Below are 16,503 nucleotides of genomic sequence, written 5' to 3' on the forward strand. Positions count from 1 at the left end.
TCTGCTTCTCAGTGATGCTCAGGGTCGTATCTGGTTTGCTCTAAGCAAACCCTGTGTCTGAGAGCGCAGCCTGCCTGTCTGTGGGAGTAAAACCTGGACAACTCAGGCTGAGGTAATTCACTCCCCAGCAGGGATGAAAGTCCGCTGTCATGTCACAGATACCGTCGATGGCTCCTGAGCTTCCGTCTGTGTTTACTACAGGTGAAACAGAATAAAGAGCACAGCCCGGAGCTCCCTCCCGGCCGCAGCCTGCCGCTCGCTCGCTAGATGTCGCCGCCGGCTGCCGCGGAACATGGCGCTCCTGCCGCCGGCCGCCATGTTGGGCGCGAAGGCGGCGGCGCAGCCTCGCGGAGAGCCCAGCCGCTCGCCGGCTCCTGACTCACTCCCTTCTTTTTGCCTTCCGCTGCTCTGCTATCATCGCCGCCACCTCATCTCATGCACCCCGCCGCCGATCTGCGAAAAACCCACAAAGGCCGGGTGGGCGCCTGTACAGTTCCCGTGCAGGCACCTTAACGGGGTGTGGGGCAGCAGGCAGCTGCTCCTCATGAGAAGGGGCCGTGCCCGATGAGGAGGAGTGAGGTGCAGATGGAGGACTTTGGAAGTCCCCCTCGACTTTTGGGCGCTGTTGCTTTGTGAGGTTTGGCCTGCCACATTGAACGCCGTCATGGCAACCCATGTGGTAGGGAGGATGGCCAAGTGACACAGGCACTGGAGGGTGTAAGTAGCTCCCTGCCTGGAGACTCCACTTACATAAATTAAAATAAAAATATATTCTGGCCAGATTTAGCTGAACTAAACGTAATTTGGGGATTAGACTGGACTGGACTTTTGTAAACCATTTTCCTCTCAGCAATATGCATCTCTTGTAGGAGCATCACAGCCCTCATTTCTGATACTCAGCACAATTTATCAAGGGTTCACTGGTATATTGTACACATCAGCTCATGCAAACTTTGAATAAAAAGACTGTATAGGACTGTAGGCAAGCACGCTTAATTGATTTCTCACCCATCATGGCACTGAGCCTGGAAAGTGTTCATGAGAATACAAAGGCAGGTGGGCGCCTATTGAGATTGATTTTAATAGTTGTTTTGTGGAGTATCCTGGAGTTCTTTCACGAATTAACATTAGAGATTATAAAAAACAAAATAAAATAAAAAATAGAAAAATTAAAAGATTAGTATGGGCCATGCCAGACACTGCATAATATATCAGTTAGTAACTGGATTCTGAGGTATTCATTTTTTTTCATTTCATCTGTATGCGCAGTATCTCCAATACCACATTCCTGCACTAGTCTTCAAATCTGCCATGCTGTCTTTTTAAAAATGCTTCCTTAAAACCCTGACAGAAGAGCTAGTCACTGTATTTACCAGTAGTCATTCAGTTTTTTTGTATCTCTTTTTCATCCCAAGCCATAGGCCATGGGCTTCGAGACAAGAATTAATAAAACACACAAAATAACAGCAATAAAAATTTTGTTTTATTGCAACTATTTTAATCACACTCACCCTGGATTTTGTTTGTTCAGAATGATTCTTCACAGTGTCATTGGATGTGTCATAGCATTGTTATTACTAAATTCAAATATATGTGAATCTTTCATTTGTTTAAACTTTAAGCTCATTGATTAGCACCGTGGATGTACGTCGGTTATTAATTCTACACAGGCTAACAGCTAACTCATGTTGTATAATGAATTTATCATAACAGTGGAAACTGTATGCATAGTTAAATACTGTTTTGTGTTGTACTGGGTCTGGCTGGAATGTTAACTTTCCCGGCAGCAGCCCATACAGTGCCGTACTCTGTACTTGTAGCTGGAACAGCAGTGTTATCACACCAGTGTTGTGTCTACTGCTGAGCAGCAGTGGCACAGCATTGGGCCTTTCTCTAACCCTCCTAGGGGGTGGGCAAAAAGTGAGGAGAGAAACATCACTAGGGCAGCTGACCTAAACCAATCAAAGGGATATTCCATACCATGTGGTGTCACACTCAGCAATAAAAGGTGGAAACAGGAAGAAGAGGGGAGGGGTGGGCTCTCGTTGAGAAGGCGTCGGTCCTCCTCTCGAACACCGGCTGTGTGCGTTGAGGCCTTGCTTCAAGGACGTGGTCAATCATCGCTCATTTGTGGGAAGTAGAGAGTAATTTCTTTCCTCTGCACTTCCATATAGCTTTCATTTATTTTGTTTGTTTGTTTTCCTCCCTTTTTCCCCTTTCCCTTTTATTTCCCCTTAGTTAAATTGTTTAGTTCATGGTAGTCTTTATTTAATTATTATAATTATTTCCCTTTAATTAAATTATCCTTATCTCAACCCGTGAGTTGTTCTTTGCTTTACTTCTCCCCCTCCTCATCTCAAGGAGGGGGAGTGAGAGAGCGATTGTGGGGTTTAGCTGCCCAGCACGGTAAAACCACCACAGTCCTTTTTGGCGCCCAACGTGGGGCTCGAAGGGTTGAGATAACAATAGAATTGATTAAACACATACAACTAACACACTTGCTTGCTAGTAACCATGTACATTGCCCTGTTAATAATAATAGCTTTGTTCATATGTCATGCAATCCGTGTCATATTCTCCTTTCTCCTATATATCCGATCTGACAAAGTGCTACAATCTGTGTTCACTGTTTTTAATTCGCTGTGCTGCCAAGCACTGGCCTTGGTTTTAATCTGGAATTCAGGCTCTGCGCTGTTATCATTTGGGTCCCATGGAAACTATCTTTCAGAGAATATTCAGAACTACACTGCCTTCCTTTTCTCATCTGGACACCAGTTTATTAATAATATTAGGAATGGTACCTTTCCCTTCTTTCACAGTGGGCTAATTACAACAGTTTGGGAGTATTTTGAAGATCCATCTGTAACCCATGTATTGCTATTTCTAATTCTGAATAACAGGTTTCATTTTCTCTCTAAGATTAGTCGATTGTTTAGAAAACTTATTTGGGAATCTGTCCCGAAACAGTCTTGTGGTGAGTGGCACGGTGTGTGGGATGATGTTAGCAGATACCTGTCACGAGTGTCTCCTCCAATAGTTTTGAACTTCACCCCTGAGCAAGTGCTAAATCCTAAAAACTTGGTAGAATGTTTGAGAGTTGTATGTCCTGACCCTGATAATGCCGGAGAACAACAGCTTGCAGCATTGTGCTGGGTCTTGGTTTATTCCTATCAAACACTGTTTAACATCATCCAGCAATTTGAAGAGCGGGAGGAAGTCTCTGAATCTGATGACCAAGTAACACACGCTGTGGCTGACCCAGAGGACCAACCAACTATGGTATCAGTCGCCCCCATAGTCAAGTCAAAACAATGGAAACGGAGGTCAGCTCGTTTAGTAAGGGAAGAAGGCTCTCCTAAGAAGGAGGGAGAAGGGGAATTGGCAGGTACCTCTAAAGCAGAGCCATCACAAAAACAGCAGGAAGACGAGACGGAAATCATAAAGGAATCAGAAATCACTCGATCCTTATCCCTGAGTGAGATGCGAGAAATACGAAAGGATTATGGTCGACGCCCAGGTGAACACATCCTCACTTGGCTGCTCCGATGCTGGGATGCTGGGGCCAGTAGCCTACAATTAGAAGGCAATGAAGCCAAGCAGCTGGGATCCCTCTCTAGAGAAAGGGTAATCGACAAAGTAATCGGGAGAGGAGCACAGGCCCTCAGCCTCTGGAGACGACTCCTGGCAGCTATCAAAGAAAGATATCCCCATAAGGAAGATATTGTATATCACATAGGCAAGTGGACCACCGTGGATAAAGGTCTCCAGCATTTGCGGGAATTAGCTGTGCGGGAGATGATTTATAGTGATTTGGACAATGCCCAGACACCTCAAGACCCCGATGAAGTCCAGTGCACAACATCCATGTGGTGTAAATTTGTGCAGAGTGCACCATCAGCACATGCCAGTACCCTGGCAGCAATTCGCTGGGACGAGGGGATGGGACCAACAATGTATGATGTCTCCTGCCAGCTTCAACAATATGAAGACAATCTCTCTGCTCCACTACAGTCCTGTGTCTCAGCTGTGGAGAAACTGTCTAAAGGACTTGACAAGCTCGTGGAACAAGTATATTCCCCCTCATTTAGACAGAGTGATACTTCAGCCACTAAGAATCAGCATTCGCCTGCTCAAGAGAGAGAGTACCCAAGACGTACACCATGTGGCACCTTGTGGTTTTATCTGCGTGACCATGGGGAAGATATGAGGAAATGGGATGGTGTACCTACTTCAACCCTAGCTGCTCGGGTACGTGAACTGAAAGGAAATACAGCAGCAAGAAGAGGGGCTCCTAAGAGAAATGCTGCTCCAGTTTCTATTGGGCAGTACCCCAGAGGCAGTAGAAGAGCTGATGTTATTCTTGACCATGATGAAGGGACCTCTACCTCTCATTTGCCAGAATTTGTGCATTTGCAAGAATTAAGTGGCAGACGCTCCAGCCAGGACTAGAGGGGCCCTGCCTCTGGCCAGGTAGAGGAGAGGGATAACCGGATTTATTGGACTGTGTGGATCCGATGGCCTGGCACATCAGAACCACAAGAATACAAAGCTTTAGTGGACACTGGCGCACAATGTACCTTAATGCCATCAGGCTACCAAGGGACAGAACTCACCTGTATCTCTGGAGTGACAGGGGGATCCCAACAACTATCTGTACTGGAAGCTGAAGTGAGTCTAACTGGGAATGAGTGGCAAAAGCATCCCATTGTGACTGGCCCAGGGGCTCCGTGTATCCTTGGCACAGACTATCTCAAGAGAGGGTACTTCAAGGATCCAAAAGGATACCGGTGGGCTTTTGGCATAGCCGCTTTGAGCACAGAGAAGATTAGGCAGCTGTCTACCCTGCCTGGCCTTTCAGAAGACCCTTCTGTTGTAGGATTGCTGAAGGTTGAAGAACAACAGGTACCAATTGCTACCACAACGGTGCACCGACGGCAATATCGCACCAACCGAGACTCCCTGATTCCCATCCATGAGTTGGTTCACCGACTGGAGAGTCAGGGAGTAATCAGCAAGACTCGCTCACCCTTTAATAGTCCTATATGGCCAGTACGAAAGTCTAATGGCGAGTGGAGGCTAACAGTGGACTATCGAGGCCTGAATGAAGTCACGCCACCACTGAGTGCTGCAGTGCCGGACATGCTAGAACTTCAGTACGAACTAGAGTCAAAGGCAGCCAAGTGGTACGCCACAATTGATATTGCTAATGCATTTTTCTCCATTCCTTTGGCAGCAGCATGCAGGCCGCAGTTTGCCTTCACTTGGAGGGGCATCCAATACACCTGGAATCGGCTGCCCCAGGGGTGGAAACACAGCCCTACCATTTGCCATGGACTGATCCAGTCTGCACTGGAGCAAGGGCGAGCTCCTGAGCACCTTCAGTACATTGACGACATCCTCGTGTGGGGCAACACAGCAGAAGAAGTTTTTGAGAAAGGGAAGAAAATAATCCAAATTCTCCTGAAAGCTGGTTTTGCCATTAAAAAGAGCAAGGTCAAGGGGCCTACACAGGAAATCCAGTTCTTGGGGGTAAAATGGCAGGATGGACGTGGCCATATTCCAATGGATGTGATCAATAAAATAACAGCAATGTCTCCGCCAACTAGCAAAAAGGAAACGCAAGCTTTCCTAGGCCTCGTGGGATTCTGGAGAATGCATGTGCCAGGCTATAGTCAGCTTGTGAGTCCTCTATATCGAGTGACTCAAAAGAGAAACTATTTTGAGTGGGGCCCTGAGCAACAACAGGCATTTGAACAAATCAAACAAGAAATAGCTCGTGCAGTAGCCCTTGGGCCTGTCCGTACTGGACCAGCTGTGCAAAATATACTGTACACTGCAGCTGGGGAGCATGGGCTCACCTGGAGCCTTTGGCAGAAAACCCCAGAAGAAACTCGAGGTCGACCTCTGGGCTTCTGGAGTCGGGGCTATCGAGGATCAGAAGCCAATTACACCCCAACTGAAAAAGAAATACTCACAGCATATGAGGGTGTTCGAGCTGCTTCAGAAGTTGTGGGTACAGAGGCACAGCTCCTCTTGGCACCGCGGCTACCTGTGTTACATTGGATGTTCAAAGAGAAAATTCCCACTACACACCATGCAACTGATGCTACATGGAGTAAGTGGATAGCGTTAATTACACAGCGGGCTCGAATGGGAAAACCCAGTCGCCCAGGAATCCTGGAAGAGATTATGGACTGGCCGGAAGGCAGAGATTTCGGAGTGCCAACAGAAGAGGTAACCTGTGCTGAAGAGGCACCACCATACAATGAGTTGCCAGAAGACAGAAAGCAGTATGCGTTGTTTACTGACGGATCCTGCCGTGTGATAGGGAGCCATCGGAAATGGAAAGCTGCTGTGTGGAATCCCATACAACGAGTTGTGGAAGCCATGGAAGGGGAAGGTGAGTCGAGTCAGTATGCAGAAGTAAAAGCCATACAACTAGCCCTAGATATCGCCGAAAGAGAAAATTGGCCAGTATTGTATCTTTATACTGACTCATGGATGGTGGCAAATGCTCTGTGGGGGTGGCTGCAGCAATGGAAAGAGAGCAACTGGCAGCGCAGAGGTAAACCTATCTGGGCTGCTACCCTGTGGCAAGATATTGCTGCCCGGGTAGAAAACCTGGATGTTAAAGTACGTCATGTAGATGCCCACATGCCCAAGAGTCGCACTACTGAAGAACATCAGAACAACAAAGAAGTGGATCGAGCTTCGAAAATTGAAGTGGCTCAGGTGGACCTAGACTGGGAACGTAAGGGTGAGCTGTTTGTAGCTCGATGGGCCCATGAAGCATCAGGACATCTGGGGAGGGATGCCACTTACAGATGGGCTCGTGATCGAGGGGTGGACTTGACCATTGAGGCCATCACACAGGTTACCCATGAGTGTGAGACCTGTGCTGCAATCAAGAAAGCCATGAAGGTAAAATCTCCCTGGAACAGGGGGAGATGGCTAGGGTTTCAATATGGTGAGGCCTGGCAAATTGACTGTATCGGACCACTCCCAAAAACTCGCCAAGGCAAACGGTACATACTCACCATGGTAGAAGCAACTACTGGGTGGCTGGAAACATACCCTGTAAACCATGCCACAGCCCGAAACACTATCTTGGGCCTGGAAAGACAAGTATTGTGGCGTCATGGTACACCAGAGAGAATTGAGTCTGACAATGGGAGTCATTTCCGAAACAATCTTGTTACCTCCTGGGCAAAGAGGCATGGTATTGAGTGGGTGTACCACATCCCTTACCACCCACAAGCCGCTGGGAAGATTGAGAGGTACAATGGACTGTTAAAGACTATGTTACGAGCATTAGGTGCTGGGACGTGGAAACAATGGGACACAAATCTACCAGAAGCCACTTGGCTAGTTAACAACAGGGGGTCTGACAGCCGTGCTGGTCATGCCGAAACTAAACCCCTACACACTGTGAAAGGAGCTAAGGTTCCCGTAGTGCATATAGGAAGGTGGATGGGGAAGGCAGTGTGGGTTGCTCCTGCCTCGGGAAAAGGCAAACCCACTCGTGGGATTGTCTTCGCCCAAGGACCAGGGTATACCTGGTGGGTCATGCAAAAGAATGGGGATATCAAGTGTGTGCCTCAAGGAGATTTGACATTGAGAGAAAACTAATCTATAATCTAAGTTATATGTTGTAGGAAGATGCTGTAGGATCAACGACAGGTCAACTTTGCAAGGAGCCGGGCAGTGCAACAAGAACTTGAGCTAAGCTGGTGCTGGTGTCCAGACATCCAACTCCGCCTGCCTTGAGTGGCCACTTTGGCAGATGAAGACCTAATCATCAACAGTTCTTATGAACATTTTCCAAGAAAGACCTATGGAATGAAAAGATACACCTGCCTATTAATCCTGTCCTGTTAAATCCTTGTCCTGTTAAAGGACAAGGGATAATGATGAGAATGCTTGTATGCTAAAGTATGGGGATCTGAGTGTGACACAAATGTTATGGAATAAGGGGTGGAGGTTGTACTGGATCTGGCTGGAATGTTAACTTTCCCGGCAGCAGCCCATACAGTGCCGTACTCTGTACTTGTAGCTGGAACAGCAGTGTTATCACACCAGTGTTGTGTCTACTGCTGAGCAGCAGTGGCACAGCATTGGGCCTTTCTCTAACCCTCCTAGGGGGTGGGCAAAAAGTGAGGAGAGAAACATCACTAGGGCAGCTGACCTAAACCAATCAAAGGGATATTCCATACCATGTGGTGTCACACTCAGCAATAAAAGGTGGAAACAGGAAGAAGAGGGGAGGGGTGGGCTCTCGTTGAGAAGGCGTCGGTCCTCCTCTCGAACACCGGCTGTGTGCGTTGAGGCCTTGCTTCAAGGACGTGGTCAATCATCGCTCATTTGTGGGAAGTAGAGAGTAATTTCTTTCCTCTGCACTTCCATATAGCTTTCATTTATTTTGTTTGTTTGTTTTCCTCCCTTTTTCCCCTTTCCCTTTTATTTCCCCTTAGTTAAATTGTTTAGTTCATGGTAGTCTTTATTTAATTATTATAATTATTTCCCTTTAATTAAATTATCCTTATCTCAACCCGTGAGTTGTTCTTTGCTTTACTTCTCCCTCTCCTCATCTCAAGGAGGGGGAGTGAGAGAGTGGTTGTGGGGTTTAGCTGCCCAGCACGGTAAAACCACCACATGTGTTTGCTCCAATATGTCTTGAAGAAATAAAGGTAACAAACACCAACAAGAATTTAAACCATTTGAATATATCTGTAGTAGCTACATTTGAAATAATTGGTTTAGGTTTTCTCTGTATCAGTGAGAGTCTAGTTCTCATGATTCTCTGGAGTAGATCAAGTAGTTGTACCCCGATGTACCTATTTCTCTGTATTGATCACAATGGGGACTATGGGTGTGTAGTTTAGCTACTACATAGATATTTCATATCTAAATTATATGGGATGAGTTCATTCCATTCAGTTGTCTTAGGTGGTTGAGCCTGTGCATGAAAGAGATTATGTTGTCATTGCAAATTATTATAATGAAAAATGAGGGAAAGATTATGTGAAAAGGAGTCCAGAATTTTTCTTTTTGTGACAAGTTGTTGCTGGCCTAAAACCATTTCCACAGAATGTGTTTGCCTGTTCCTTCTTAACATACAGTAGGTTTATTTGTAAGTATGTTGTAAAGATTACAAGATTGTCTTAAAAACCAATTTACTACCTGGATTAAGTCTTAATACTTTGTCCAAGTTTAAAGCTTTAAAATATATATGTAGGGAAAAGAAGAAAAAAAAATAAGGAAAAAAAAAAAAGGTACACTTTGCTTCTGTTTACATTCTCTTTAAAATGCTGTAAATAAGCAAAAGGCTGAAAATATTTTTATAATTGTAATGAATGAATTTGCATGGTACAAATTGATATTATTCATAAAGTAAACCACATGGCCCAGGAGTGATTCAGCCTGTTACATATTAGAAGTTTATAAAGGTCAGCAAAAATAAAAGTAGGCTCTACCTTCTGAAGACAACAGGTAAGATAATAAGATAATAAGCAAACAGGTAGCAGAATATAAAATAATTAATTAAAACTAGTGTGTACATAATTGATGGGAAAAATAACAAGATGAATTGTTTCATCACTCCTTTTGTGGTCTGCAGTTAGACAGATACCAGAAGGGAGGAGGGAGAGAAGAATAAATTTGATCATCTTGGGCACTGTATTTACTGTCTCCAAAGGCTCATGATTCACTGTGGTGCTACTGGTACTGCCTGTCTGTCTCTTGCAACGCATGAACATGATCGTCTCTGCTGGCCTCAGCAGAGCAACCAGAAAAGTGAAATTACTGCCTTTATTGTCATCTCTTTCCATATGATTCTTTCTTCTCCATCATGCTTTTTCTGTTTCCTAGTATTGAAATGATCCATCTGTTTAAAAAGAATCCACTTAAATGAATCAAGACAGCATCTCTGAAGCATTGCTGTAAAGAAAGTAGAACCAAAAGTTTAAACTTCTGAATGGTATTGGAGATTTGTCAGCTCCTGGACTACCTACAGTGATTATATGCAGTAACATTTTTCGTCTTTCATCTTCTCTGCTTTTCTTTTGTGGGCATGTTTTTCTCTTATATTAAAACAGTTAAGAATGCAGTTGAATAGCGGCAGCTGCAGCACATCTCAGATAACTTCCTGATTTTCCAGAAAGGAAATTTGTGATCATCTTTAATACCATATAAAGTCTTGACAAGCTAATTTTTTTTTCCTCCCTATAAAAAATTGTTCTAAGTAGAGGAGTAGAGAACAAGGAGATCTGTTAAAAAGTCTTACTTAAAATTTGTAATAACAGTTGTTTGTGAAGGGATATCAGTCCGTAAAAACTCTAAACATTTTTAATTGTTGTGTAGTTAAAATGATAATAATGATAATAATTCTGTAACTGCTATTTATTCTGAAAGTATTAGCATACTGGGATCAATTTTTTCTTTTTTTCTCAATTTTCACAGGTACAGACCATAAAACCTGCAAATAACTTAAAAAAAAAAAAAAAATAGAGCCCTATATTATACATTTCTTAAAAATGCTGTCTTTTTTTTAAGAAAGATAATTTAAATTATGGGGCTCACTGAGATGGACATATATACCATAAGACCCAGCAGCTTATATTGGTTTTAAGTATAGAACAGGAAAAGCACTTTCCCTATTTGCTCATCCAAAAAGGCAAGTGTAACTGTATTCCCAGATTGATGTAATACATACCAGGAAACAATTTAATCTTCAGTCATCTAAATGGGAAGCAGGTGGTGTTTTTCTCATTCCAGTTTTATCCAAAGTTCTCTGAGCTATTTCCTATTTCCTCTTGAGAACAGCAGTGAGTTGGTATTATGGGATTTGCTGTAGTAATTTAGGGTTTAGTTAGAGTTTGTTATTATTTTTTAAGGGTTTTCATCTCAGAGTTTTACAAAGTGTTCAAAGGGCTTTAATTGTAAAATTACTTTTTATTTACTGCATTTTTATCTTTACTTTAAATAACCTATAATTTTGGTGGCAGTGGTGTCAGGTTTTTTATCATGTCTCTTGGTTAAGTAATGTCATGCAGACATACAGAAAGGGAAGAGTCATACCGTCTTGAGAAGTCCTTCAATATCCATGATTGGAAAGACCCCTTTACAAACTCAGACGGAGCTGTAGAGTAAGGTGTGTCTATCCAGCAAAGGAGTGCAGGGGGAAAAAATGAAAGCTGAGAAGGAAACATAAGTTAGCAGGGGCGCCCCATGTTTTAAGACTGCTCATGATAAAACAGCTCAAGAAAGTATTCCTGATGGAGCTACTTCCATTCTAAGTTGCTAACAATAATATTTTTACTTAGGGGACTTTATTGTTTACTGGCTATCCAGATGAAAGGTAAATAGTAGAGGTAATAAAATGCGTTCTCAAGACATAGGTGTAGAAACCTATTCCACACATACAACTTATTCTCTTTAAAAGAGAGCCTTAATTGCATCATCTTTTTGTCAGTCAGAGACTTTAAGCTTAAGAAATCCTGACAACAGCTCTTACAGATGGGCCTAGGAGAGCATCTGTTTCCCCTTGTAGATACTTGGTAGAAGCTCCTCTCTTCCTCCAGACACTTCTTTGCTGAGGCTGCTAGTGACAGTTGTCCCCCAAACCTTGCAGCAAGGTGTTTCCGTATCTCAGCAGAGTTGTTGCATGTCTTAAAATATGATATAATAGACTGCCCCTGAGGAAAATGCCTCTATTGTGTACAGTTGAAGAAACTCTGAATCTGAGCACATTATCAAATGATATTACAACAAAAATGTAAGAATTCAGTTTCAAGAAATACACAAGTGATTTTATTTCTCTAAACTGGAGAGTTACGTAATGCAGTATAAAATAGCCATTTGTTATACATTCTTAGATTTAAAAAGATGCATCTCCATTGCATACTGCAAGCATCATTACCAAAATAATACCCAACAGAATCATCTAATATTGTATTTTTATTATTAATTTGAACCTGCTGGAAAAACGCTTATATTTACAGAAAACTGCAAAAATGCAAGGCTATAGAAAATGACATAATTGTTCTCAAAGCTCAGACTAGAAGTAGGAATACAAGAGCCTTTTCAATTGTTTTCCATATATATATTTATTTTCTGGTAACAAAGGAATATTGAGTTCATCAAGGTAGGTTTTATAGTGGGTTTTACGTGAATGAAAAAATAGTATCATAAGTGGTGAAGCTGCAAGTCTGAAACGAGCAGTTTTTCATCATAACTGAAGCAATACAGCAGGAAAAATCATGTAAAGATATGATTAATGATTTCCTCTTTATACAAAAAGGAGAAATGAGTTAAAGAAAGCAATTTCACATATTAAACATCAGTCAGAGTTTTGCCCTGACACCTCTGGAGCCAGCTTTTTAGCCATGTTCGTTTACGTGAAAAATGTATTTGTACTCCCCCTTAAAGAAACAGCAGAAACTCTAACACTTTGGAGGGCATTTTGGAGGGAATGCATATATATGTGAATATGTTTAAATAAATCCATTAAATTTATATCTGTGATGGGAGAAGACTATTATTTGGGTAAGAAAATGCAAAGCTGGCCTAAGATTCCACTGAGAGTTGCACAGATTGCTTTTCGTTATTTGGGACATATGGGTATTTTGTCAGACTACATGTTGGTACGTGCATCTTTTCCTTGTATATCCACAGTTGCTTCTGATCCACTCATTCTGGTTAAAATATATGGTTGGTTTTGTCTTTTCTTCCTCAAGTAGAAATAAACTATAATTCCAGCTACAACTATAGAAAAGGCTAGTACAACAAGCAGCCATATAATGCCAGTGGAAAGTGCTTCCTCCATTTTCTCTCCTGTAAGTGGATGAAATGGAATCAACACCTCAACACCTTTGATTTTAAGAGATTTCAGAATCCATAAAACAAACAAACAAACAAACAAACAAAAAAACACACTAAACTAAAAATCAGAAGAATGCAATAAGCATTAGAATTTCCCTTCAACAAGTTGTTATTACCATCAAAACTGAATAAAATATAATTAAACATGTCTAATCATAAAACAATTTAATTCAGAATCTCTTGTATTTCCTGTACCAAGATACAGATTAAGTTTATTAAGTTTATTTTTATTTTTAAATACTCTCCAAAACAATATTTAGAAACTATATAATTATTTTCTTGTTATATTTGAGTTTCTCCTTAGTTCTACTTAACAGGAAGTCTACTTACCTGTGTTTTCTGGTGACATCTCTGTCTTTTCAGGAGCTTTTGGAAGGAAAAGAAAATGTTTATTCTGAATGCTTTAGAAAAATGAGGCAATTTAAAATTCCAAAGTCTGGATGCTCCTGAGAATTACCCGTAAATCCACCTGCTCTCCCAGGGCAATGGAGCTAAGCGTGTGTAACCTCTAATACAATGCTTTGCACTTTCTTCTAAAAGCATCTGACCTCCTCAGTCAAGATACCCAACAAGAAATAAAATTATAGTCAGTTTTCTGTTACTTCCAAAAGTGTTTTCAAATATGTTTCTTTTGAAGAAACAAACATGGGATCTATATTATTTTTTAGGTGTTTTCTGGAACAGGAAACATTTCCTGAATTAAGGTGTTAGGAATGTATCATGAGGAACTTTACATGAGCTGAAAAGGAGTTTAGCTTCTTCTGTTGGAAACAACCACTCCTTGTGGATTTGGTTCGTATTTCAATTGTACTTCCTAAATGTATCAAGTAAGGGAAAGAGGAACAGAAATATGTAGTTTACCAAACAAAATGTTCATGTTCTCAAATACTTTCATTTAGTCTCCTTAGGTAATAAAACCCCTGAATTTTCTTGCAGGTGATCATTTTGGTATCAAGATATTATTAGCATTTTATTAAACTTGATTCTGCCACACTGATGTCACATATAATTCTACCACATGATAAGTGCCACAATAAGGTATTTTATCAGTTCAAATGATAGTAATGAAAGTAAGTGCCAAATCAGGCATTTATTATCAGACAGTTTTTGTTGCACTCATCAGAACAAGATTTTTCTGAGAATATATTCAGTTGAAATGAAAGAAAACTCACTGCTTTTGAACTTAGACTGCATGATAATTAATGAAAAATTGTAAGGAAAACATTCTTTTTATTAAAAATGAGTGGTGTCCCTCCATTCTTTTGGCTAAACACAGATACCTGAAGTATGCATGAGAGTAGCACGGGGCTGATAGTGATTTTATAGGACTTGCAGGAGCTGCAGACTTGTGAGGAGGCAGTCAGAAGCCACATGGGATATCCAGCTGATCCTGAGAAAAGTATTTGTATCCTGTTCTTCAGTATTTGGCAACTGAATGTTGCTATTGTAGTTTATTGGTTTTGCACTTAAAGCTATAATATTTTACATTTTTACATGTTCTACAATATACAGTTTAAATATATTACAAGACATTAATAGTCACAGTGTATTAGAAATGTTACTTACTTTTTGCTTTTTTACAGATATATCCTTTTCTGAAAGAACAGACATTGCTTTTCCAGTGCCCAGTCAATGCACAGATTTCTCCACAGTCTTTAAACCTTTCGTTTGCAGGCTCTCCAGTTTGCCAGCTGACAAAATCCACTGCAGACTTTGTCCATACCCATTGTCCTGACGTTTAAAATGAGCATATACATATAAAACAATGTTTTAGATAGAACAGGTTTTGATAGGGAAAATAAAAAAAAATATTGTATGAGTAGATTAATGTTTCAGTTACAGTTCTAAGTGTATGTAAACCTGCTTTCAAATAAACATATGTTTGATATATATTTATATTTTCAAATACACAAGTTTGCTTTCTTAATATAATGCATAGTCATTTTGTATGAAATATGAATATATGATTAAATATTGAAGATATTACCTATGTCATTTTTCTTTAGCCCTATCCAAAAGTTCGGAGATTTTCCATGAAGAATCTTAATGGTTTCTGCCAGAAAGTTTGCTTCAGTATAGTCTCCTACTGATACCAAATCAGCAACTGAAAAGTATTAACAAAAAACATCACAATGTCTCATTTTCTTGCAGCTTAAGTCAAAAACTCTTAAAAGATATTACTGATTCTTACACATAATGTTCAGTAATCTTTTTATGGTTATTGTATCCCTATAATTGTATTTTGAGCAGGCCTCTGAACTGTGTGGATGCCAGTCAGTATGAAGAGAGGAATTTTTGTTTAGTCTTTAGGTAATTGAGAGAAGAAAAATTGCTCTCCTACAATACTTTTGGACAGGTCCAACCACACCACAAACTACAGGTAGGCTGAATGTGATACATATGATGTTGTCAGCACCATGCATCCAGCTGTCACCTGCCAGTGGCTAGGCAGCATTTTAGCAGCACTGTGCTATTAGAAATGTGAAGATGTCTAGAAATTGAGTTATACTTATCATATATCCTAACAGCACAAAGCTGTGTTGTGTTCATCAGAAAATAATCACCTTCCTGGCCTGCCCAGGTAGTGTGTAGGCAAAAGCATAGGAATCTAGAATATGGACCATCCAACTATGATCTTTTATTCTGGTTATCAGGGTATTTGCAATTAAAAGAGTATCACTCAGAAATATGGTGTTGATATATTGGATGTTTCCTATTCTTACTCGCACTGAAATATATTCTGTTTCACAGTAATTCTCAGTTAACTGTGAAATCAGAGATGTGTAGTAGTGTCATCTCTCCTTTAATCTACATCTCTTCTCCGCAGATCACACATAGCAGTGGGGACTTTTCCAGAGAAGGAGCTGAACAGCTGAATGTGTTTTACTGGTTCATGGAAGCCAAGTGACTCTTCCATCTCATTTGTTGTCCAGCCAGTCAAATCCAATTAATAAACTGTGCCCTGGAAATAACAAGAAAAACTTTCCTAGTTTATATCCTAGTTCATGCTGAGTGTGGATTCCCTCTTGTTTAGGGAAAGGAAGGTAACTGCAGTCTGTGCCTCCGTGGGATATTAAGTTTCTCTCTACCCAATCACAAATTCTCATAAAAATAGTAGGGATTTTTTTTTTTTTTTTTTTTTCTTCTGGTAATTGAGAAATCAAAGATGCCTTTGATAAACCTGTATCTGACAAGGTTTAGTTCTGTTGCGAGACAGCATAAATATAGTTTTCTCAGAAAAGCAATCTAAAAGCATTGTTTGAAGTTTTAAAGTAATCTAAGACTTTCTTAGCAATGTCACCCATTATTTCATCTATTTCATTGCATCTTTAATCCTTCTAAAACACAATACTCACCTAGTCGCATGCATTCCTGGTGAGCTTGAGACCAGCTTTTTTTCCTGGTGGCCTCAAAGTAATAGCAGTGACCATGGAAAGGTACCCAAGATTTGTGTCCTTTTGATTCAGGGCATTTTCCAGGAAGCTGAGGGGGCTCAGTTGGAGCCATTACTGGTAAGAGATCAGGTAGTTGGAATCCAACAATTTTATAAGATTTGTGTTTCTCATTATACAAGTAAGGCAAAACTAAAAAGATTACATTAAGTTTGTCGTCAGAGAAGAAATG

The 16,503-nt window shown here is 41.0% G+C and overlaps 1 protein-coding gene across 1 annotated transcript in view; it reads right to left on the reverse strand.

Annotated features, from left to right (window-relative positions):
- Positions 1 to 11,893: 11,893 nt before the first annotated feature.
- Positions 11,894 to 16,503, reverse strand: part of LOC116485494 (macrophage mannose receptor 1-like) — a 34,311-nt gene continuing 29,701 nt past the window's right edge. The window contains exons 26-30 of the mRNA XM_032180891.1: positions 16,236 to 16,388; positions 14,867 to 14,983; positions 14,446 to 14,610; positions 13,210 to 13,245; positions 11,894 to 12,831 (exon numbers count right to left, since the gene is read on the reverse strand). Of these exons, the coding sequence (XP_032036782.1) occupies positions 12,632 to 12,831; positions 13,210 to 13,245; positions 14,446 to 14,610; positions 14,867 to 14,983; positions 16,236 to 16,388 (671 nt within the window). The 3' untranslated portion in view covers positions 11,894 to 12,631. The remainder of the gene's footprint in view (positions 12,832 to 13,209; positions 13,246 to 14,445; positions 14,611 to 14,866; positions 14,984 to 16,235; positions 16,389 to 16,503) is intronic.

This window comes from Aythya fuligula, chromosome 2, assembly GCF_009819795.1.
Source record: "Aythya fuligula isolate bAytFul2 chromosome 2, bAytFul2.pri, whole genome shotgun sequence".
Taxonomy (NCBI): Eukaryota; Metazoa; Chordata; class Aves; order Anseriformes; family Anatidae; genus Aythya; species Aythya fuligula.